Below are 25,012 nucleotides of genomic sequence, written 5' to 3' on the forward strand. Positions count from 1 at the left end.
AGAGCCCTGAGCTCTTTGGGATGAACTGTGAGCCAGGTCTTTTGGTCCAACATCAGTGCCTGATCCCGCTATTGCTCTACTGCATGAATGGGCAAAAATCCCCACAGAAACACTCCAAAATGTTGTGGAAAGCTTCCCCCGAAGAGTGTTCCCTCTTTCAATGTGAATGTTCATTGCCATTTCTCTCTTGGCTTCCTAGTGTGAGGTGGAGGGAAAAGGGCATGTTGAACCGTCCTGAACCTTAAAGAACACCTGATGTTCTTAGACACGAAGGCCAAGTTAAGACTGCACTGTGGTGTGAGCCGTCCTCTGGCCATGAAATAAGTCATGGCCTAAGTTGTTTCTCAAGAAACTGAATAGCTTGCAGTGTGAGATCAAGAAAGGAAGGGTTGAAAATTTTTTAAAATGTTGAACCCTACTGAATTTCACATGAGGTAATGTAGTGATTTACCCAAGACTAACAAAGGAATTGTGATGCAGGTAGTGGACTGAAAAGTTTTGTCTTTACCATCCGTGGAGAAAATGTCCAATACTGTCACCGTCAAGCAAGATGTGGAGTTGAGTGATTTTACTTTTTTCGTTCATGGGTAGATGTTACTGTCTGCTAGACAAACACGGTGGTCCCTTCAAACTGACAAGCTCCTTAGCTGGACTGATGATGGATTGGTGTAAAAGATGACATACTCTTTTGGCTGAAGTCAAAGTGGGTGGAAAAGCTGTCCTGACAGAGAGGACCTTAAATGAAATGTACTTGATTTGCTCAAAGAGGACTCCTGAGAACTCCACCAGAGCTCTAAGTGAGAGGATTTAAACATGCTGTGTGTCCTCCTCACTCCCTTCAGGAAACATATTAAGATAAAGTGTGTGAACCCAGCCCTTTTGCCAGACTTAAACTTACAAAAGGAAATAACACATACAACCTGTGACAAGATGTGACAAGATTCTGTCCAGTAGGGGCTGCAGTACAACAATATGGAACCAACTGAACAATGCAGCGGAGAAGATTGAGACTCTAATTTCATCCATTTAGATTTTTAGGCAGAAATGTCAGATGAAGCAAGTGCACTTTAGTCATACAGTAGGGAAGTAGCACTAAATCCTGTCATGCTCTTGGTTATGTGTTCTTATGATCATCTACTTCTGCCTGATCCTGTCTTGTGATGGTCTGAGTCTAAATATGTGCACTTAGGATGGGAAAGTACTGGGAAATGTAAGGTTGTCAAGAGTTAAATATGGCCCATTTCCTTACCAACACATCCTTGGGGCAAATGAGTGGCGTGAAAATGAAGAGGATACAGAACATTCCATGCACCATATCCATCTGTAGTATATTAAAGTGACAGGTTCTATAAATAGGTCACACAGACCAATTTTGCCACATTGGTCCCCTTGCCACATCCTCATTGGTGTGTCTAAAATTATACTGTTATTGCCAGTGTTTTCCTGCATCAAAACCTGAGGAGGTTTACCAGTATTTTCACCAAAGATTTGTAGAAACATTTAGGTGACAGTGTTTGTTTCTGGTCCAGGCCTGGACATTTACACCAATCACATAAGCCCAGTTTTCATTACAGCAGCTGATGAGACTTAGGCATATGATATTCATGTTGACACAGAGCAAAGCACTAAAGCATAGTACAAGGAGACAAAGTCATTTTAAGCTTCAGTGGTCACAGGTTGGTGACAAATTAAAGCAAAACTAATCATTAAGCATCTTGTTAAGGGGCTGGGTCACTACTAGCCACTAAAAACAGGAGGTACAGGGGAGTAATGCCAGCTTGTGTGACCCAAAATTCACTAGAATTAACACTAAATATGATAAACAAGTACTGATAAATAATTAAAGCTATTCATTTGCTAATGAATTCATAAGTCAGAAGTCCATACAATAAAATCATGGCTCTGCTGCTGCCTGCTTGGCTACGTAGATCATCATGTTGACTGCTGACCATAACACATTTCAATTTTTATGAAGCTAACTAGCAAAGTTTAGCAAAACAGACATAACAAAATATTTCAAACTCAGAGCCACCGCTTCCAAATCCCAAGTGCAGTCAACAGTGTTACATATTGTGATGTCATTTTAGGCATTGTCGACCCCAGATGATGAGGTTTGGTGGTTTGGTTATCAGGAAGGTGACAGACCAAAGGAAAAAAAACTTCTTTAAAAGGTCAGGAACAAAGAGCATATTGTACATTGAAATTCACATGCGAGTGGCAGTGAGTGTGTCATTTCTCTCCCAGTGGGTGTATAAAATAAGATCTTACCAGAAAATGTCACTCTTAGTACCACTTTAGGCTCACATTGCAAGTAGAGATTGATATTCCATTTGATTGTGGTTGGTATGCATCATTTTGTTTATTGGTGTTTAGTGGTGCGATACGTTGGCGTATGTTATAATGGGATTACACAAGGGCTCGGCTGAATAATTCACTGCGGTTCAAGGATGGGCATTAATTCTCAGTAAAGAGACACCTCTGGACTGGCTGAAATCAAGTGTGATAACTTTGCACCACCAATAAAATCTCTGACCGTTTAAAAAGGAGTGTCCCTGTGATGAGCCTGTGCCTCCTTGGTGATAATTGTATGATGCTAGTGCTGACATTTGGTCAGTCTCTACAGTAAATGAAAATAGATGTAAATTGAAGTTAACAGTGCCACACCACATAAGATCATAAAATAGGAAATTAATAAAAAAAAAAGACACGCTTCATGCAAATTGTCAGTCCCCAAGCAGGCAGCGCTAAGGCCTGTGGACATGAGTAAAACTCATGTGCAACCTGCATGCATGATATGGAAATTCTGAGGCAAAGTTATGCAGCTACACACGTAATTTTTTGTTTATTTTTCTCTTGTATTTATTTATGTATTTCCTTATTTTTCTTATGACAGACTTTGTTTGGATTTTACACCTGTGCTGGCTATCAAATAGGGTTTTAAATTACATGGGCTATTTTCTGTTTGTATATAATAATAATTGTCATTATTTATTTATCAGGATAAATACCTCCACAGGAAGGAGAAAGCCTGATGCACTGCAGATAAAGGTCATGAAAGGTTAGCGACTCCTCCCACTTCTCACAGTCAGAGTCAGTGCTCGATCAGAGACAGAGAGAGAGAGAGAGGCAGAGAGAGGGAGAGAACTGATGAGAGGTGAAGGAGGTGGAGTTACTGTAACATAAAAAACTGCAGTAGCAGACAAGTGAGAGAGAAGGTGAAGGATGTGAATGTCAGGATGGATTAGAAAAAAGTAATGTGGTGGGACGGAAGAGAGAATAAATGGAGAGCAACCTCAGACACGGAGTGACAGACATAAAGCTACAGGAAAGAAAAAATGAGAAGAGTAGAGATGGGAGGAGGCTCAGAAAGAGGGTTTCAACAGTAGACCACTGACCAATGGCTGGCATTTAGCTCCTCACACTACTTCTAATTAAGCATGGTCTCTTATGTGTGTGTGTGTGTGTGTGTGAGAGAGAGAGAGAGACATTGTTTTTATTACATTTTATTTGTTTGGTACAAGCCCCAGTTGTCCAGCTGTCTGGTCTTGCAGGAACTTCCAAGATAGATGTGATTCTTTTGAGATGTTTAGTCAAGACGAACAGTGTTTTATTCCGTTATATTCCATGAATAATGCTCTCAGTTCAATGTTTTACACCCAACCGTCCAAACTGAAAACACACAAGTTCACTGACTGAAGTTGTAAAGAGTACATAGGGGATATCCAAAACCTGCACAAAGGACAACATGCACTTTGAAGAGCCACACCCCTGTAAGCATACATCCCAAGTAATTTTAAACTAGACACAGGAAAGCTTTTTGTTTGACAAACACTACCAGGTCCTGACACACCAGCTTTTGTTCTTACTACCTTTTTTCTGTCCCATCCACAAATTTGTATTGTTGGACTACCCTCTCCTGGAATACTTTTTCATGTTTTTGCTCTCTTGGCATGCGCCCCACATACAGTCGTCTCTCTAATGCCACAGAGTCTGAGAGCTGTGGGATAGCTTTTGTGGAATTAGTACAACACTGTTGTGGTGAGTCAGGGGTGTATGACCCCGGGGCAAGTCATGGGATGATTTTGGAACTGTATTTTCATATATTTCACAGTTTTCCCTCTAGCATCCAAGTCAGGTAGTGGTACATTTCTGCTCATCTGACATCAACTCCAAGTATTGAGGTCTGTTGACAGAATACTGTAGTGTAAATCATGCACAAACACTTAATAAATATATTTGTGAACATTATCTTTACTTTTCTTATCACTACTCTACATCACAATGAAAATGCACTTATAGATTACTTTACATTTCACAATTTTGTGTTTAAATGTCCATGCATTCATATTCCTTAATCCTTCCGATTCCTTTTCCATTGAATTTAAACACTAAGTAATTGTTACATTTAAATATGTTTCATAAATAATTTTATTGTTGTGGATAATATTGTTCCTCAGTGGGAGGGGTTTCCAAGTGGTATTATCGTTGCTGTTGCTGTTGCTGCTGCCGCTGCAAAGGCAACTAACTCGCATTTGTTTTTTTCAGAGCAACAACACATGACGTGTTTATTCATTCATTTTGTCTATATTGGGGATATGAAAGCAGTCTTCCAGCCTAATTGGAAAACCAGTCAGCCTTCATTTTTGTGTCTGGTGACTGACAAAATTTCAGAGTGAAAGTTCAACGGGATCCAGTCTAAACATTGATGGTGTCGCTATTCTGTAGCCATTATGCAATGCGCTTACTTTATAATGATGTACTTCTGTGCCTCTACTTTTACTTATGTGCTTATACTGTCCACTCCTACCAATGAAGACACCATATTTTGCTTCCGCCTATAAATAAACTCAATCCTCCTTCCTGAGAAGAAATAAATGCAAAGAACTGAACACACCAGATTGCATTTTAGAAAGATTTGCTTTTAATTAGCAAATACAGCATAATGTTTTACAAACAGGGAGTCAAATAGAAGTGACAGAACACATTAAGTGTAATTTCATAGATAGGAACAGCCCATCGGATAGATGATAAAGAACCACTTATTGTTGCCAGTGTTTATGTTGGGTATCATGTTCAGTAAATTTGTAGAGTTTAACCACAGACTTTTTTCTGAGATATTTTTTCTCCTGTCCATCTGGTATCTTTCTCTGTAGCTCATTTAATTCTGTTGGTTAGATGGAGGGTTGCCAACAAGCAACCAACAACATGGTCCTCAGACAGAAAACAGAAGAGTCCAAATTTGTTAAAACAAAATTATAAAAAAGACAGTGTAGCGTTAACTGTGAGATCAGTTTTATCAGTGGTAGGCTGTGGTGCAGTGGTCAGCACTGTTGCATCATAGCGAGAAAGTTCTTAGTACAAACCCTTTTCCATATGGATACTGTCTGCTCCGGCTTCCTCCCACTGTCCAAAAACATGGAGGTCAGGTTATGTGAACATGAGCATGAATGTTAACTCGTCTCTATATGTCACCCCCCTGATGAATTGTCCAGGGTGTACCCAGCCTAAAATAATAAATATCACAGATCTTTAACATGCATGATATAAAACAAAACAAAAACAACAATTCCCAATATTTTAAAATAACAGAAGAAAAAATAATGAGAACAATTTCTAAATGTATCCACATTTACATAAATGATGTCTCATCCACACGATGGAAATGGTGTTGCCATAGTTGCATGCTGCAAAACTGATCCACAGAGCAAAAGGAAAACAAAACCTGTTGTGGCAACTTCAGCCGCCACCAGACTGAAGAAATTAATCTGGCCTTTAGTATTTGAGTGCATATGAAAACATTTTGAGTAGATGACTGATGTTGCTGCTCCTTTTATACCTGGAGCAGCCCCGTTAGGCAGCATAGGTTCACTCTGAGTAGCTTTGCTCGCAAAAACAAGTTTGTGTGCATGGTGATGTGGAGGTAAATGGCCAAGTTAAAGTCCTTACAGAGAGCAGAAGCTGTGCAGGTAAATGACAAAGAGGTGAAGTTTTAGTGGTCAACTGAGAGGCAGGATGTGGGTACAAGAAGCTGAGGAAAGTCGGAGAGGTGGCAAGGCAATCGACAGAAATGAAGAGATGAAAAGGGACACACACACAGAAAGCTTTTGTACCAAATGTAAAGTGACAAAGTGGTTTTGAGAGAAAGGGGGAACATCCAACACAGAGAGATGAAAAGAGACAGGTACAGGTACTTTCCTACAAAACCCCACCCAAAGAGACTAAGTGCTCTTCAAGTATTTCAAACTCTCAGGCTACTGGCATGCACTTCCCATTAACACACACACACACACACACACACATACAGAGGGAGAGAGCTGTGTGTTGAGAAAGACAGATTTCAACTGCATTACACATATGCACTTAAATTTTCTAGGAGGGGGATAGACAACATGTTGGTACCTTCACTCTGTATGGCTGTGGTGTTAATTCTACAGACGCACACAACAACCTCCCAAGTTTACTTAGCACACAACAGGCAAAACCAGTGTGTCACCTTGAAAACATACTAATTAAAGAAGCACATCCCGTGCTTCATTTTGTTTGTACTTTCTGCATTTATTTACCTTTGCAAACAGACATAAATTACATACAAATCTGAAATTAAATAATTAATCGCATGTTTATTTGAGCAGGGACTGCCATGCATAAAGTATTGACTTTCAGGACATCACACACACACGTTCTCTTTGTCTCACACATACACACATACAGTGCATGTCAAAGCATGCGTGCAGCATAGACATGATTTTCCGCAATTTACAGTGAAAACAAACAAGTGTTTCATTATTCATGTTGATTAAGGAAACAGCTCAGTTTCTGTGTTCCACTAACAAGCCAAGTAAGAGGACCAGAGGAGGGGAAAGATGGCAGTTGTCTTGATTCCCATCAGCACATTCAAAGTCACACTCACATACCGTACACAACACATGCACACACAACACACAAATGACAGATAGCTCAGGTCCTGCATGGAAGCACTGACTTGCTTGGAGTGTTTCTTTGTCTTCATGGTGTAGGTTTCTCCATGAAACTGACTCAAAAAATGCTGGACCTTCCTGATAAAATACTACAGTCAACACACAATCTCCATCTAACTCAGTATTTGACTTCAAAAACCATCTAGTTACACCAATGACGATTAAATGTGACAAAAAATTATGTAAAAATGTATTTTATATTTAGATCAATTTGTCTGACATCAAAGTATTTTTTTTTTCATTCACTTTTGTCTAAAAAGCCTCATTAAATCAAATTCGATTCAACAATGTAAAAGCAAAAAACTTCCAAGAAGCCTTTTTTATGAACACTACATGTCTAAATTCAAAATCAAATCACATCAATATTCAATACAGCAAATTTGATATCTTGTAAATAGAATATTATTGTTTACTCAGTGTGAAGAGGACAGAGGGTAGGTAACATTTATATTTTCTGTATTTGTGCTGACTGGAGTGGTGAGAAAAATTATCTCATGAAGGCCTTCATATAAGAAATATACAGCATCGATGAAATCAAATCAGCAAAGAGCAGAGCAGGCCGTCACTACAGACCACAGGTATTCATATCTGGCTATCACAACATCATTAATGCTGTTTCTTGGAGGCATAGCAGAGGGAAATAACCTGTGATAAGTGAACAAGTAGAAAGTTGCTGGCACAAAGAAAAGTATTACAGTCTCCTAGATTCTTGCCGAAAACTGCAAGATTCCTGCTAATTTGTGTTTCCCATGGAGAACCCGACCGCGAGTGCTGATGAGATACAAGATGCTAGCAGAGGACAAGCTGTTTTGATGCTAAACTGCCATCGGAATCAGCAGTAACATTAAGAAAAACAACACATATATATACGTTCTTCATATTTTCACAATCCCATATACCCTAAATATCTCCACCTACACACACATACATGCTATCATGCACATGGGTAATGTTCATTGGGTTGAAAAGGAGACATTTGGACCACTTCCCACCTTTTGAATATTCATGTGCACCTGCTCTCAACCAAAAACTTATGAGATCACCAACATAACATTGCCACAGGCAGATATATGCGCCTCTGTTAGGCCTTGTACTTTGTGTGTGTGTGTGTGTGTGTGTCTGTCTGTTTGGAGAAAGCCTTTAACTAGAAGAAGACTGCGTGAAAGTGAAAAGGTGGAACACCTAGCCTATATAAATGATTGCATGCTAAATGCAGAGACTTTTTTAATGTGTGCATATTCAAGCATTTGCCACATAATTTTATTTAAAACTCTACTGATGTCCAGCGCAAGTGGGAGTGGGGAACAAAAGGACTGTTGCAGCAGTCGGCAAACTTTTCATGTACATTTTTATTCAATCTATTATAATAATGAGAAATTATGCAGATGGAAGACCTTTTTTTTTTTTTTTTTGCCTTTTTCTTGTGTTATCTCTACCCAGCCCTTTTTAGGTAATGCCATAATTAATGTAGTATGTGAGTGAACAAAAGGCATTGCTGTTTCAGATTCTAATACTGTAAATGCTTCGGGTTTTTTGCTGGAAGGAAGAACAACCTTGTCACTGTGAAAAGATGATCACAGAAACTGGCATTATGTATAATGTGATGTGGTATAATATGCCCTTGCATAATCTATGACAAAAGCTAAGATAATTTAGTAAATTATGGACAACCTTTATTAGTGTCTTGGAAATTGCTTAATCCACCTAATGCCAGGGGACATGTTGTGCAATAGCTAAATTGCAATTGCAACACTGACAGGCCCTGGCCCTATTTTGTTGTTTCTTGGTTCATATTTTTTATTTATTATTTAAAAATGCATGCATTTTGTTATTTTAGTGTGTTATTGTAAAATGATAGCACTTTTTGCGGTTGTGTGAAAGGAAGATGTGGTCATTGAGGGAATACATATGCACTGTAAAGTAATGCAGGGCGAAGTAAAATGTAAAAATGCAGAGTTTATTATTTAACTGCTAATTAAACATTTGCTTTTGCAATCTTTTCTAAGACACCACAATACTGCACATAAAATGAAAGAAATTAAAGATTGTGCAAGGTTGTTTCAAATTCAAATGGATAACACTCAGACATGTGACATGTCATCCCCTTACTGCTTTATGTTCCCTTATCACTTGAATTATTTTGACTCTTGGTTATATTCACAAAGTTCCGGATGGTTTGCCCTAGCAGCCACAAACAAACTCCCAGTGTGGTTTATCTGTATGCAGTAATAGTAGAGGAAAGGGTGCATGCGTCTACCTGTGTCAAGATTGAGTTGCCATTTTGCTCCTTCAAAGTAACAGTTTGCTTACAAGGAATTTTTTTTGATTTCCTTTTTTTTTTTTAAATGCTAAATTATTGGTAACATCGTTTGAAGGAGTCAAACGTCAAAGGAGTCATTATAATGAATTAATTCTCTGAGGGCTCCACCTATCAACATTATGAAGAAATATTAGTCTCCATGAGTCTAACTGATGACATAATGATTATCATTAAAACTGGCTTTGTTTGGAATTGTAACAATGTTTTCTAATCATTTAGAGAGGCCTTTGGTTTGACCTTTGGGAGCAATGAAGATTGATTGTACTGAAGAACAGCTCCAGGAGATGAATTTTAACTGAGTTCAGGTCGCTAGTGTCAGTGGTGAAGAGACTGAACGTTGTACTTTCTATGGTTGTTCAAACATGCAAGCTCGTTTGGTTTATGCTGATGTTCATGAAGTCCAGTCAAAAGCACAGAATATTGGTATTTTATGGTTGTGTAGGCCGTAAAATATATGCTATATGCTAAATATGTATGTTCTAAGTATTAAGAATTACACAATACTTATCATATTGTGCTCAGATCCATTCCGTATCAGTTAGGTTCTCATCAGGAGGGCCAGGGGACGATGGTGGCGTTAGCAAAGTGGCTGTCAAATGACAGACCAGTGTTTGAGACAACTTCGACTAACGTTTTGACGTCCCTGTGGCAACAAAACCCGGATATTTTCAGTGAGACATCAGGACATTTTAGAGCCAGAAACACAATATTTTTAATGAAACCCTGGGACATTTTCCATCCGTGTTTCTGGCAGCCAAACCAGATTGTTTTAAATTTTGTGCCTAAACCTAATCAGACCCAAAGCACAGCAGTGTCACAATATAAAATTGAAAACTGAGGCATAATGAAACTTTCAACATATCAAACAGTTTTAATATTTGTTCTGCCAATTAGGTTGTGTTCATGACATGACCCCCTCACTACATCCTTCAAACTTCCACTGACTATCTTTGGTGTTTGTAAGTAACCAACAACCATATGGTGAGGACCTGTCATGTGATGTGCACACTACAAGAGACCACAAGTCATGTTCAACTGACATAAAAGCCTTCGATGTAGACCCCCACCTTCCTTCCAATCCAATTCTCTGCAGGCACATTCACATCACAGAAAAATCCTTCCTCTCTCTCTCTCTCTCTCTCTCTCTCTCTCTCTCTCTCTCTCTCTCTCTCGCCCACCCACACCCACACAGACACGCACAGCTGTACTCCATGATTGGGGTTAAGCCTCGGGTTATCATTGAGGAAGGTAGGGGGGAGTGAATGGAACATGGAGATGGTCAGATATATTGTTTGCGTGTGTGTGTGTATGTGGAGGGGGAGATTTGATTTAAAATCTGCTCTTTAAATAAAAGACTGCATGAAGATCAAAATGTGTTCCGAGGTCAGAGAAAGGATCTACATCAGACAAGTAAGAAAGCACATGAGTAAATTCAGTTAAATAACACAGTTGTTATGGCTGGTGTGCATGTATTTAATCTAAATAATGTGGTCTAAGGTCCATTTAAAACAGTGTATTGTGTAAGTGTATTGAAAAACTGTCATGAAGCAGACAATAGCAACAACTTACTGCTTGCTGAGCCAAAACCAGTCAGTGATTCACTCCCCGTTTGAAATAAGATTCTCATGTCGTTTTTATTCAGATGATACAGTACCTGGGAAACATGCCCATATTAGCCTACATACAAAACGTGGCATGGACCTAAATTTGAAAATGCTAGCTAATGTTTTTGGTGATAATATGCTGATGTGCTATGTTTTAAGTGAGTGCATATGCATCCTCAAAGAGAAAAATATTTTAAAGGAAATGGAATCAAATGAATAACTTTATTTTTGTTTGGAATAGATATATAGGTTTTGGGTCTTCTTGTTAATAAGATTTGAAACAAATTACAAACCCCAGTAGCTATTTGCACATCAGTTGCGACTCACTGATTAAATATCTCTACATATTATTTGATACAATAAGCTAAAGTGATAAAAGTTTCCCATAAGAATTACACAATTTGGTGTGATTGAAGTTAAGCATTGCTATAAAGGTGAAACACATTCTGAAGCAGCAACAGTAATTAGCCGCTCAGTCACTAATTATAACCTACAAAAGAGTGAGAGCTACTCAAAGCTGAAATCTGTTGATGCCAGCAATAGAGAGAGGTGGCTGAAGTGATGTTCAACGACAACAACCAAGAGGCAGAGAATCCAAAGGTGACTGTGTCTCACATGCTTGTTCTGTGTGTACACCTACCTGAATGTAAATGACCTCAACCAGCCGTGGTTTGTTGTGTGTTCTCCATAACCGCAGAATTGATTAATACACCATAAAGGTCAAATTAAATAGCATATATCCATAGTAAGTTCACAGTAAATGTACATTTATATGTGTAATCCCCCTGATTTGAATAGCATTTACTGCCATTTTGTGAGTCAGAAAAGTAGCAGGCAACACGCAGACAGCAAGTTTCACAGTAAATGTGTCACTTTTAACCTTTAACAACACTGAATCATGCAGATGATTATGATTTTTTTTCTTCTAAAGGTTTTTAAGTATATAAGTGACGCATGTAGGTAAAATGAAAAGAGGACAAAACAGATTAAAACAGAGAGAGAAGCAAGAGATGGGTGGATCATCAGACTAGTAGGGAGGAAGAGCGATGGAGAGATGGAGGCAGAGGTTTGTGACCGCTACATTAGCCTCTGTGCTTGTCTCCCTCCAGCACCATTAGCATATCATTAGAAAACATCTGAACCCACAGATGTTGGACTCTTAGCCTGGCAGGCTTGCTGAGAAGCCAACACACACTAACACACGCACAAACGGGCTCGCTCCAAATCTAGTGCACTCTCATAGTGAACACACACACACACAAACAGTGTGAACTCCCAGATGTTTTATGTTGGCCCATGGCATGATCAGAGAAGAGGAGAAAGGAGCTGGCACAGATCTGAGTAAGAGATCTGACTGAGAGAAACACAGAGATAGTCTGTGTGCATTCATTCAGTAAAAGCATATAAAAGTGCAAAATATTAAAAGATGGACCTGCAGACCCAATCACATGTCTGTCCATTTTTAATGTTTTTATACATGCAAAAATGCACATCTGCAATCTGTATTTGTGCACATTGATAAGTGTGTGTGTGTGCTCATACACCCATATTATCAAGGCTGTTCATAGCCATCTGCCTGCCTGTGGGGACAGTGCTGTCTATGATCTGTCACACAGTCTGCATTTAGTCTGCCCTGCCAGAACTCGGGCAGAGCATTTAGACAAGGTGTCTGAAGATCCAGGACCATCGCACAAGAGGGTAATCATTATCTGACAGGCACCCAGGGATGGCATTTAATGGTTTTGGCAACCAGCCCGGCTAAGTCATTTGCTGCCGGCTTCATACCATCTCCACAAAAATACATCAAAAAAGAGGTGATGAGGATAACCTGAGGCACGTGCAGATTAAAGTACAACAAGATTCTGTTCCATGGAACATAAAGTGATTTTGTAGACTAAATAAAACTATTTCAAAACATATTTTTAAAATACTTGTTCTCTTCATGCAGTGTGTTGCGAAAAGTGCTTACCAAGTACAGCAGGGTACTTCTTCAGTGCACAAAAGGAGAATTCTGAGGGTTGTAGCAATACAAACTTCACATATCAACTGGGAACTCTTGGTAAGGATGAAAGGACTGAAATGCATTTTCTCTACAATGATTTTGTTAGCAATAAAGAAAGGCAGTAACAAAACCAGCTATTCCAACTTATATCACTATTATATTTTGTTAACAAGCAGTCCAAAATGTGTCCAAGGCTGCACAGTTCATTTCTTGACACAGCATAAATTTGAACCATTGAAAACTGTAAAATGCAGTTTTTATGTATACTAACCCAGAGCAGCATGACTTAAATATATTTAATAGATCTAATTTATTTAAATATATTAACATAAACACACACAAAAAAATACTCAGCATTATACAGTACCAACACAGAGACTATCTATTCAGTTCTCTGTCAGCTGTTTGTAGAATCAGCACACAAGTGCATCTTGCTGAGTGTCTTCTGTGAGCTGCTGTGCATGTTTATCATTGGGAGGGACAACACTCTGTGTGTATGTGCATGTTTGTGTTTACTTTAAAGTTTGTGTGTGACTGTGTGAATGTGTTGCTCTTGAGATGCTGTGAACATAGTTTTATCAAACAAAAAAAAGTTAAATACCCGACAGATTAATCCTGTGAAAGTTCTGAAACCTGAGTGCCTGTCATCTGCACAGCACGAGTAATTAAAAGTAGATAAAAAGTAAAATAAAAATAATAATAAATAAATAAATAATATAAGCTTTTTACTGTATCACTATATAATATATACAGTTGAACTTACTTACTTGTCCCAGCACTCTATAATTATTTTATTTATTTAATAGGTTTTTCTTATTGTTTTGTGGGTTCCAACATAGAAAATCTTATCCACGTTCAAAGAAAGTCAACCACATATGAACACAAGTTATACACTTGTGAAAATGTACATTTCACATGGAAATGTTTTAATCAAATGAGAAAACAGCCCATCACTAGAATGAGAATACACTCTACATGTGCATGTGAGTTTTTCTTTTGCTCAAGTAAATGTGCATGTGTTAATTAATAATTATTATATTCTCTTCACATATTAGACAATGTCAGTTTTTATAAACAACACTGTGATTGTGTCTTGTCAAGACAATGATGAGCACAACTGTGCTGGCTTAATCACTGAATTACTAGCTACCTTGTGGTTCCAGCTGCCTGTAATTTAGCCTGACGTTAATTCTTGCCGGTAGTCATATTGATGCGGCACGCTGCCACTCTGTCACTGAATCAAACCATAATACCATTTATTTACAAGTCACGGTTTATCGTCACAGAGTACTCTAATTTGACAGGTCTAGGAGAGACTGAGTGGAGTCTGTAACCATAATGAGTATGCTAGTTCAGTCAATCACCAGAGTGTTTGGCAAAGACCTTCAAACCTTCAAAGGTTTGGAAGGCTACAAGATACATAGGTTTGTGCTTCAGCCTGACTATACAACAAGCTGCAGTGAGTTGTTATGACACTCAGCTACCCTTTAATTTGTTAATTAAGTTTTGTAAAGAAAAGGGACATCAATGCCCACCTTTGATAGATATGTTTGTTTTCTGGTAACCAACCTATTTTACCCAATTCCAGGAAAATTGCACACAAAAAAATGTTCTCAACAAGGAGGAGCATGGATTTGCATGACAATGAGAAAACCAACACCCCTGACTATAGTGCTTGCCCATTGCCTCCTATTCATTACTGTTGAAATATTCAATCCGTCCTTTCAATGAAAGCTGCAAGTCACAAAAGCTGAACAATTGCTTTTGCATGTTATAAATGTACCATTCAGCAGCTACCATTGACGCACATTGATCCTCACCTTACTTAGAGTAATGCGACGAGTCCCCAGCTGCAACCTCACAGTGTAGCACCATCAATTGATTTGTATCTGCTAATGTTCTTTTTGTGTGTTTCCAATAAGAAACAAGATAGCTACTGGGGTTATAGGAGGTAGAGAATGATAAAAAGAGATATTCTTCAGCAGAAACAGGGAGAGAGAGAGAGAAAAAAGCGATTTTGCTTGGCACAGTGGGTTGAATTGGAGGAAAGAAATGCTTCTGGGCAAAAAGGAGATGAAAAGACAAAGGTGAAGGAAGGATACAGAAAGGGCTGGTTAATACTGATATAACCCAAATGATTTGCTGAAGGAAACGCAGAATGGTCAAAGGAGAGATGTTGGGAGTTGGAAGAATACAATCATGGGGCACACAGCTAAAGCGGAGGATACGGCAGGAGAGCTGTGAGAAGTTGCAGGTATGAGGAAGGTGGGGAAGAAGGAGGTGATGAGGAGGAGAAAAAGAACATTTAGATTGATGAGTCATCACACGGTGGATATGGGGAGAGGGGAAGAGAAGGATGGATGGATGAATAGCCAGAGATGAAAGTGGAGGGGAGGAGGGTTATTCTTATAACCTTTCGAGCAGGAGTGTTGACAAGCTGGGTGACTGTCGGCACAGACATAACATAACATCTGTGACACAGTCTAAAACAACTTGTTAAGAAGTGAGATAGATAGATATATAGATAGATAGATGGATAGATGATCATTGCCACCATATGTCACTATGTTGAGAGAGTGTGGCTACTGGCATAGTGTCCATTATTGTGTGAAGTACAGTCTATGGGAGGTCTTTCCATAATGACCAGTTGCTCTGCATGATGACAGCAGAAATAGATGAAGTTAAGTCAAGGGAAAATGGGGTAGGAGGAATACAGACACACACACACACACTCTCACACACACACACACACTGATGGACTTACATTGCTGCTTTTTCTTTGTTTCTCACACACAACTTAAAAATGTAATGCATTCCTAGCAAACCTTGGCTTGATTCACAAGCGTTTTTTCATCCTATGTATCTTTGTTAACTTACAGTCACGCTACAAGTGTGACAACATCAACTGCAGGGGTTAGATGGAGATGATGGATGCAGACAGACAGCATTGCTGATGTTGTGTTTTGACTTGCACAGAGCTGAGTGTAAGTTTCAGGGTGTCACATTGTCTGCCATAGTGCAATAGCACATTATGTGTTCTTTGACAAGAAACACAAAATGTGTGATCTCTTTCAATTTTGTCTTGATATTTTCATATTTCTCTTTTCAGGGAAATACTAAATGTGAAAAAAAAAATCAGTCCAAAAACTTACTTTTGAATATTGCATTGTGTCTAGTAAAAAGCCAATTAAAACTAGGAATAGAATAAAAAAATCTGTTCATTTATTTTAATTCACTTTGATGACAACAGAGTTGCACACAGCTGCAAAGACGAGAACCACACACCCACACAGATTGGTAAGGAGGTAATAGATGCTAAGGAGTTCATGAGTTCAAGGGTCACATTACAGAAGGGAAAAATATTTCTCAGACTGTTTGTCCTGGATGGCTATGATTTTTAGCACCTCCTAGAGGACACTGCCAGGAACAGGAAGTAAGATGAGTGCGTGCGAATCAAACAGATTCTTGAACGTATGGACAAAGTGTCTACAGTCATGCTAGTCACTCTCTGAGCTAAATGCAAACATAAACATGCTAACATGCTCTCGGTAACAGTAATAACATGTTGATGTTTAGCAGGTATAGTGTTTATCATGTTCAGTATCTTAGTGTAGTACATGCATGCTAATTGCTAATTTATACCAGCAGCTGTGGCTGCACAGACAGGGTGCAGATCTACTAACTGCAGGATTGTGGGTGGTTGATGTCCTTTGGGAAGAAGATTCAAACCTGAATAGCTGCCCATGGTTGGGACAGAACCTTGCATGATAGCTTGCTGCATCTGTGTATGTGTGAAGCACTTCAGCTGGTAGTACTGTAAAAGGGCCGTAAATCAAAGTATAATACACATTAGAAATTGAGAAGTCAGGTGATCGTCAGAGTTGTTTGTTCCAAGTGGAACATCAATGTTTTAACAAAGTTTAATTGCGATCTGCCCAACTGAGACATTTCAGAAAAAAATGATGGTAGCTCATGGTGGTACTGGGTCAAAAGTCACCAAAGTCATTAGAATTCATGTTCCATGGATCATACGTGTCTGTACAAATTTTAATGGTAATCCATCCAACACTTGTTGAGATATTTAGTCAGGATCATCCAGCAGACAGACTAATATTACCTTCTATCAAGCTACACTGCTTATGTTGCTAAAGATGCAACACAGTTTGTGGTTTTTGTCTGGATTACACAGAAAACGATTGTTGGGTTTGATCTGGTAACCATGAAACATTTTAATTTTTCTGACTGGGTAGTGCAACATGATTGTTTCAGCTGTGATCCAGGTTTGGCTTAAATGCTGCTGAGGTGTTGGCATTGTGCCAGACAGGGCATCTTAGGTTTGAACTCTGGCCAGTAGAGACTTGGAATTAGTCAGGTTAATTTGTTCTCTGAACATCTACTGCCGTTATGCCATATTGACTATAATCTTGATTTGATTAAAAGTGTTTTGCACTGGGACCAGGTGTTCAAAATGGGAGTGCTCATATGATTTGGCAAGAAAAATTTCTTCATTATAATCTCCATCATTGTGTCAATTTTCACTCAACATGGTGTCAGTACAAAGCTGACTTCAGTGGATCTGTTATGTCCATAGGACATCTGCGTTAACGGGTCTTTATTATCTAGGTGGACTGTGAACTGAGTAATTGACTCAATCCAGCACTGGGAGAGTTTGCCTGGGAGGCTGTGGATGTATGGATGAATGGATTTAGATATCTTGGATACTGATTTATAGATTAGATGTTCCGTGAGATATAGGAGAACAAGCAATAATCCTCTGCTGGGACATCATCCAAATTGACTTTCTGCAATAATATTTGTGATGGCAATGTTTGGTACTGTAACCGCTAATTCCATTGACGCATTAGCAGCAAAATTATTAGTTTTAGGTATCACTGTGCAGTTTGTTGAATTTATGCCCTCACTGAAGGCTACGAATGACTTGTTTTTTCTAAAATGTCTTCTGGGTTAAATAAAACTAGTTCATTCTTAACATTTTATAATGCAGTGCATTAACAATGTGTCCCAGGGTCATGATCCATTTTCTGCATTTCTGAGGCAAAGGGAAATGTCATTGGCACAAAATGGGAGAGATGCTAGAGTTCAGGGTTTCAGCAGGAGACACACAATTGCCTTCATTTCCCCCCCCCAAATGCTTCATCATGCCTTTGTCAGCATGTAATACAAGACTGATTCTTCACAAGTCAAGGACAACTAATAATAATAATAATTCAAAACTTATTTTCACGTCAAGTGAACTTCCTGTGTGACATAATATCCTTTTGATTCAGTAAAGCTGGTTTATGTCATTCTCCGTTCTCAGTACCTGTTGTTCAGCTGGGCATCACATACTGTACTAATAACTTGGTAATGCAATTGGTAATTCTGTCTAAATGGCTGATTTGTTTTTGATTGATTGGTCTATGGATAGGCTTACACTCAAACATATGACCCACTGGCCTGTATGGACTCTGGAAACTTGAACAACTGGGAGAGCCCCATGCAAATCCAGTGGAGGAAACCCACAAAGCACCAGGGAGAAGATTTATCATCATGGCCTTTTCACTTGAACGCATTCTGAGGTAAAGTCGTTTTCTACCCTTTTCACTTTGAAGCATGAGCACTGTTGTTGTGCAACACTTGGAGCATCCTTCTCTATCCTATTGCTTGCATTTGGGTACATTGTTTCATATAAAATGCATCTTGTGCTTTTGGATGTATTTTTTGTTATTAGTATTATGGATTACAGTTGAAGAATAGAAGCTGGATGCTCATAATGAACATGTTTTCCAAGAGCCACTGATGTAATGCCAGAGGTTGAACATTAATGGTGTCATGTGGAGTGCAGCGAGACATATCCCTTTAAAGACACCTTTAAACACCCACCAAGTCACCACCACTGTGCAAAGAAAATATTCCCACGGGGAGACCTCACAAAGGTGCTGTGTGTAAGTGCCTGTTAGTAAATGTAACATGGTGCAAGCAAAACTGGACATTTATTATGGTTATTCTGTGGAGAAAAAACTTTTTTTGAAATATTCAACTGTGCAACAACCTGCAGCACTTCGCCGAATATAACCCACTCAGTGTAAAACCTGAAGTCCTAAGATCAACCAAACAGGAATGAAAACACACTGCTAAGAGACAGAGGTAGAAATATATTGCAGTCAGTGGGTATTCATCATTGTGCTGGTGACTTAACCTCAGCCTACCGAGAATAATTTGTGAAAATGACTCTGCCCTGAATCCTGCACACTTTGGTAAGCTGTTTGTTGTACAAAGCCATCACGAAGCACAATACATCTACTATGGCAGCAGGCCAAAGGTTAATAATATACAACCAGATGAAACTCTCTCCACAACATATGCTCGTTATTCTACTTGGAATCATAGTGGATTGATCAGGCCAGCTTCTCAGCATGCTTGTTGCAATGAAGCATCATTTAGGTTGTACAGAAAATGATGCCGATTTGGTTCATCAGTTAGAAAAAGAGTCTCAGCGATAACCTACATTTTTTCAAGAGACATGAAATAGTGATAAGCCTTGGCTGTCCCTGTGTGTGTGTGATTTTTGAAGTAGTCAGACACTTTCCCACTTTCCATTCCGTGCACATATAGTCATTAAAGGTTTGGTGTAAATGTATGTGTGGTTCAGTCATTAAGCATTATACACGCAATTGGTATTATGAAGATTATTCCAACCTAACCAAAAGATTTGTTTATATGACATGACATGAGTTGGGAAAAAGACATAGCAGGAAATACACTACATGCTATACAATAATATGTGGCCTACTGGAGGCCAGCTGAAAGAGTCCCAGTCTGTCGCGCGAGGGGATTTTTCTAATTAGCACACCCTTATCCAGAGAGAAGTAACTAATCAGTGTCGTCTCCTGGTGGGGTGTTTGTCTTCTTCAGCAATGCCCGCAGACTCTGTGCTCCCAGAGCGGCACATGGTGTGAAAGCAGTGGAGAAAGAAAAGCCAGTTTCTTCCACCTCACCCCGCTGCCCGCATGTAGCGCAGTGAGATTCAGCACCATGGACAGAGTCTGATGTCAGTCTGATGGGGGGGAAACTGAACGCTGGCTGCATGAATCCGAATAACACATAACATGTACTTACTGTATATACAACATATTACCACACATATGCAAGGCTTCCCCTCAAGCGCATGTGGTTATATGTGATATAAAGACAATTTGATTTGCTATTACAATCCATATCATATAATTAGCTTTAAACTAAAGGTGGAGGCCGTCTATGTATGTTATCTAGTGTTGACGTGATGATGCTCCAAGTAAATTATCATCCTGTATGTAGTGGGAGGTGTAATGTAAAATGTAAAACTATAGTAATAATAATAATAACGTTGAATTCACTTTGTTCACGCTATTTGATTTACTCGTTTGATTTGCTCTGCAGCCGAGCGGGGAAACTCCTCAGAGATGGACAGACCCCATCTTTCACTGGGACAAGCCGTGAAGCTTCCCTTTCGTTTTGCCATCTGGAAAAATGAAACTGTGCTCTCCACCGTGTAACTATGCGATCCCAGACCGTCTGTCAGTTTTACCGACCTGCTACCGGCAGGATAGATAAAACGACTGTGAACAGGATACGGCCATAACATAATGCACTTTTACAGAGTGTACTCCCGGCTATGATTCTTCTTCTCCTTCTTATGTTAAGCTACACAAAACATTATTTCTGGCTTTCATCGTTCTGTGTAGCTGAATGATCGCATTTCTTGTGTGTGTGTGTGTGTGTGTGTGTGTGTGTATGTGTGTTTCCTTTCCGTGGCCAGATGTTTGCGCTCGTGATGTCGTGACGTTAAACATCCACGACGATGATGTTAGCTGGTCCCTGGGGCGCCATCAGCGTCCGGCCCGAGGATTCCCTCAGTCAGCTGGCCTGCGTGCTGCTGCCTTGGTGGGACGCACCGAGGCTGCTTCGGCCGCGGAACTGGACCGCTGCGTCAGAACGGATTGAGTTTGTAATGCAATTAGTTAGGCGCGAGTAGAGCCCCTACTCTTTCGCTTTCTCTGTCTCACTTTTACTGTACCTCACCAACAAAACCAATCAAAAGCGCAATAAATCATCGACCCCCACGAACCATTTCTCCCGTCTCTTTGAAGCACTCATTCCTTTTGCTGTCTTTCTTTCTTGAGCTTATACGTTATGTTAAAAAAGAAAAGATCTGGCGGAGTGGTTACAGATAAAAATATGAATCCTGTTAGGCTAAAATCTGTCAAGCTTACACCGAGGGGCGATCATGACCACAGAGTAGTACGCGCAAACACGCACGCATACTCACGCGGGTCACTTTTTTGGCTATTTCCTACATGCGCCTCGACCAAGCCTTATCAATCGGCTACAGCTACGAGACTCCGTGTTACAGCAAGTTAAAGACAGCAGACCATTTGTGTGTTTGTGTGTGTGTGTGTGTGTGAGAGAGAGAGAGAGAGAGAGAGAGAGAGAGAGAGAGATACGGGGCGCGCATGTCCAGTTCCTCCATGCAGACTGTTCTCTCAGCTCGCCAATCATTCTAGCGAGTTTTCCCACTCTTTCTCTCTCCCCGTCTTTACATGTGCACCGGACACACAGCTCTTTCCTGAGCGGACACTGCAGGGGAAGAAACGATCGAGCCCACCATGGAATAGGAATATTGCTGGACAAAACGGGGGAAAAGAAACCTCTCTCATCTTTCTTCTTTATTTTCCCTTTTTCTGACGCCTTTTTCTTCTCTCTCGCATCTCCCCCCGTTCTTCTCTCGATGTCTCTCAACAGTTTCTGAAGGGATTGAAGGAAAGAAAAATGAGGATTATTATTTTTTCTTGGCACTTTCTGGGGGTGTATTCCGCCCTTTGGGGGCTGGCGACGGGGGCTTTCCCCAGCTCTGTGCAGATAGGTGAGTTGGAGGGATTGCTGGTTTTACGCACGGACACTCAGATCTGACACACTAGACTGAATATTTAAGGATATTAGCGGACAGCAGTCACCAAGGAAAGGGGGCGCACCGGGACCCTCAGAACACAAAATCACTGTTAAAACTCTAGAAATCCACGCACAAGAGAACATACAAGTATAGAAACAAATTTCCATCTGTTTTTTTTATCCAAGATATTATTGGTGCGTCGTCTCTGCTGTGATTCATATGGTTTTCAAATGCGCACTCACTCTTTCACCCTATTCTTTTCATGTATTTGCGTGTATTTTAAAGGGTGTTGTGGGCTCATGAATGCTGTAGCGAGCTTTGTTCCTTTCTTGTCTTCTTCACTGTTTAGACACTGCAGTATTCTCGCTCTCTCTCCCCCTCTGTCTCTCCCTCTCTCTCTCTCTCTCTCACCCCTTTTCCATTTACCCTCCTGTCAGTGCGGGAGAAGCTTGTGATCAGTGATAAAGTTAACAAAATCTTGATCATCATTGGTTTGTTCAGTGCATATGGACCACACATGCACAAAATCCCTCTTCTGGCTCTCTTACGCACACTCATGCATGCACGTAAGCACACTTACACATTCCTACAGGCATGTGTGTGATAATGAATGCACTGCATCACTCCTGGTGGGGGGCAGCTGGGAGGTCCTATAATGAGATTCGGCTCCTTGACTCTGTCTCCCTACAGCTGCCAATAAACTTAATACGCTAAATATTTTTCTGCTTGACACACACACACAGACATTTGCACAGGTTTTCAAGCATGCATGTGCACATGCACAGTACACACACACACTGTATGCTGTCACACAGCTGCAAATATGCATTCATATTCATGTACAGCATGTGGGTGCACACTTGTACACTAAGAAAGCATACATGTGAACATGCATGCATGCACACGCATACTGTTTAAAGCATGAGCGGCCGTGCAGAAGCACACTCTTTCCTTCTCTCTCACTCATACAGGCATGTAGGATCATTCAGTGGTCTCTCCAGTTCACTTGAAAAGTCATTTGCATATCTCTGCATTGCACACAAGTGTAATGTCATTGGAAACACACGCACAGTTTCTTTTGCGTATATGTGTAAAAGAGACCTCCGTCTCTTTTGACACTGACACAGATGGGAATGTATGTGAAATTTCTTTGAGAGACTGGCGCAATAACGTGTCATGTTTGGTTATATCGAGACTCACCTGGTTGAAGTGCATGTGTATTAAACAACACACACAGGAGAGGTAATATAGATTAAAGCAATAAATGATTCTGTTAACACAAAATATGCTTGGCATGTATTGAAGATGTACATCTTGTTATTTGCATGTGTACGTTTGGCGCCTAGTTTTGGTTTCTGGTCTACTAAAGGAGCATACTGAAAAATTCAGAGAAATACAAAGGAAGAAAAAAAGGAAGACAATGTAAACTTTTAGTATGACCGAGGCACACACAGATAAGTGGCATGTTATGTGGCGACGATTGCTCAGTTCAATATGCTCTGCCTCCCGACTCCTCCCTTGTCATCTTTTCTCCCTCCCTCCCTCCCTTCTCTCTCTCTCTCTCTCTCTCTCTCTCTCTCTCTCTCTCTCTGTCTCCCTCTCTCTCATTGCACAATTGGCCAGTGTAATCAAATTCAGTTCGATATGATTCAGTAAACCTTAAGTGACATTTATTCAGTTTTTACATCAGTTCATTTCAATTAAGTTCAACCTACTATGTAAAGAAATGCAGAAATAATCTAAAGAATGAATAAAACAAACTCATGTGTATCAGTGATATCCATGGCAATACATCCAAACAACAGTCTCTATTCAGGTAAAGTACATATTAGACACAGAGGATGATTCTTATCTCTCTCTTTCCCATATGCTTTCACATTAATCCTCTCCCCCTTAAGTTTTCTTATGCTGTCAGCTCCTTACCATCACTTCTCTCACTTCTAATTCTTTTTTCAGATGGGCCACATTGAGGGATACTCTCATTTTTAAAGGCCAGCTGACACTTAGCTCTCATCTCCCTCTGCCTTTCTTTTAGCGTAGCCCATGCTTCTCCTTTATTTAGCTGACACTTTCAGATCTGGTTTTGTTTTATGTTCTCTCCAACTCATTATCTCTTTGACTGCCTTCCTGTCAGCTTAGTTGTCTCTCTTTTCTCTTCCACCCTTCTTTCCCCCTCCATCTTTCTCTGATTTCATCAATGAAATGCTAAGTGTGGGTACCCATAAGTGTCTTTTTACTCATGACTACAGTGCGTGTTTGTGAGTGAGGGTGTGCTGAAAGACAAATTACCTTTTATAACAAAGCTAATGAAGATCTTGGCTTTCTTCTCTCTCTCTTCCCTCCTCTGTTTTCTCTGCCCTCCCTCCCTATCTGTCTTTCCTTCTCAACATTACTCTCTGTCTTCCTGTCTCTCTCTTTCTCTCACCACACTTCCATCCGACCCCTCTCTGGCCTACAATAACTCACTTCCTTTCCTCTCCATCATGTTCTTCCCCTCTCTGCCCTCTCTCTTTGTCACTCTCTCTAGGTGGATTGTTCATTAGGAATACTGATCAGGAGTATACAGCGTTTCGACTAGCTATCTTCCTTCACAACACCAGCCCGAATGCTACGGAAGCTCCCTTTAACCTGGTCCCACATGTCGACAATATAGAAACTGCAAACAGCTTTGCCGTCACCAATGCATGTAAGTACTTAAAAGTGTATGTGTGTGTGACTCGCCTATGTTTTTCAGTCTCTATGCTTTCATTCTATTGGATAAAGATTGGTTTAATTAGGGGGTTATGTTGTTTAAAGGATCAGATAGTGACTTCATTGTCTTTGTCATGCACAATACAGTGGCTGAGTGGTCTTTGAGGAAGTGGTTTAAAAATTGGCTTTTTTGTAACCGTTGGTGAACAAACTGTCTATTTGAAAATGTTAATATTAGTCACTGAAGTAAATCTTAATGATCCTAAATACAAGACAGACTTCTTACTGCAAGGCATTGTTAGGCAATGTCAGTGGTTAATTTTCCCAATTACGGCCAATACTGGTTTTTAATTGTAATTTCGCTTCTCTATATATTATTCGCGTCTATTCACTCTGCACTGTTCCATCTGCAGGAAAAGGTAATAACACCCATCACAATTATAGCTTATTGCAACTATAAAATTAGTCTCGGAACAGTTGCAGACAGTT

At 39.9% G+C, this 25,012-nt stretch overlaps 1 protein-coding gene and 1 long non-coding RNA gene across 5 annotated transcripts in view; both read left to right on the forward strand.

Moving 5' to 3' along the window:
• LOC124059070 overlaps positions 1–19,988 on the forward strand; it is a 66,119-nt gene extending 46,131 nt beyond the window's left edge. Inside the window, exons 3-4 of the long non-coding RNA XR_006843362.1 lie at positions 18,332–18,482; positions 19,819–19,988. This is a non-coding gene — a long non-coding RNA (uncharacterized LOC124059070). The remainder of the gene's footprint in view (positions 1–18,331; positions 18,483–19,818) is intronic.
• Positions 19,989–21,374: 1,386 nt separating this feature from the next.
• gria4a (glutamate receptor, ionotropic, AMPA 4a) overlaps positions 21,375–25,012 on the forward strand; it is a 93,624-nt gene continuing 89,986 nt past the window's right edge. For 2 of the 4 annotated variants that reach the window (XM_046388821.1, XM_046388818.1), the window contains exons 1-2: positions 21,375–21,805; positions 24,360–24,518. In XM_046388821.1, the coding sequence (XP_046244777.1) occupies positions 21,712–21,805; positions 24,360–24,518 (253 nt within the window). In that variant the 5' untranslated portion in view covers positions 21,375–21,711. The remainder of the gene's footprint in view (positions 21,806–24,359; positions 24,519–25,012) is intronic. The other 2 variants (XM_046388819.1, XM_046388820.1) reach the window with 2 other exon arrangements.

The sequence above is a fragment of the Scatophagus argus genome, chromosome 5, assembly GCF_020382885.2.
Source record: "Scatophagus argus isolate fScaArg1 chromosome 5, fScaArg1.pri, whole genome shotgun sequence".
In the NCBI taxonomy this organism is placed as follows: domain Eukaryota; kingdom Metazoa; phylum Chordata; class Actinopteri; family Scatophagidae; genus Scatophagus; species Scatophagus argus.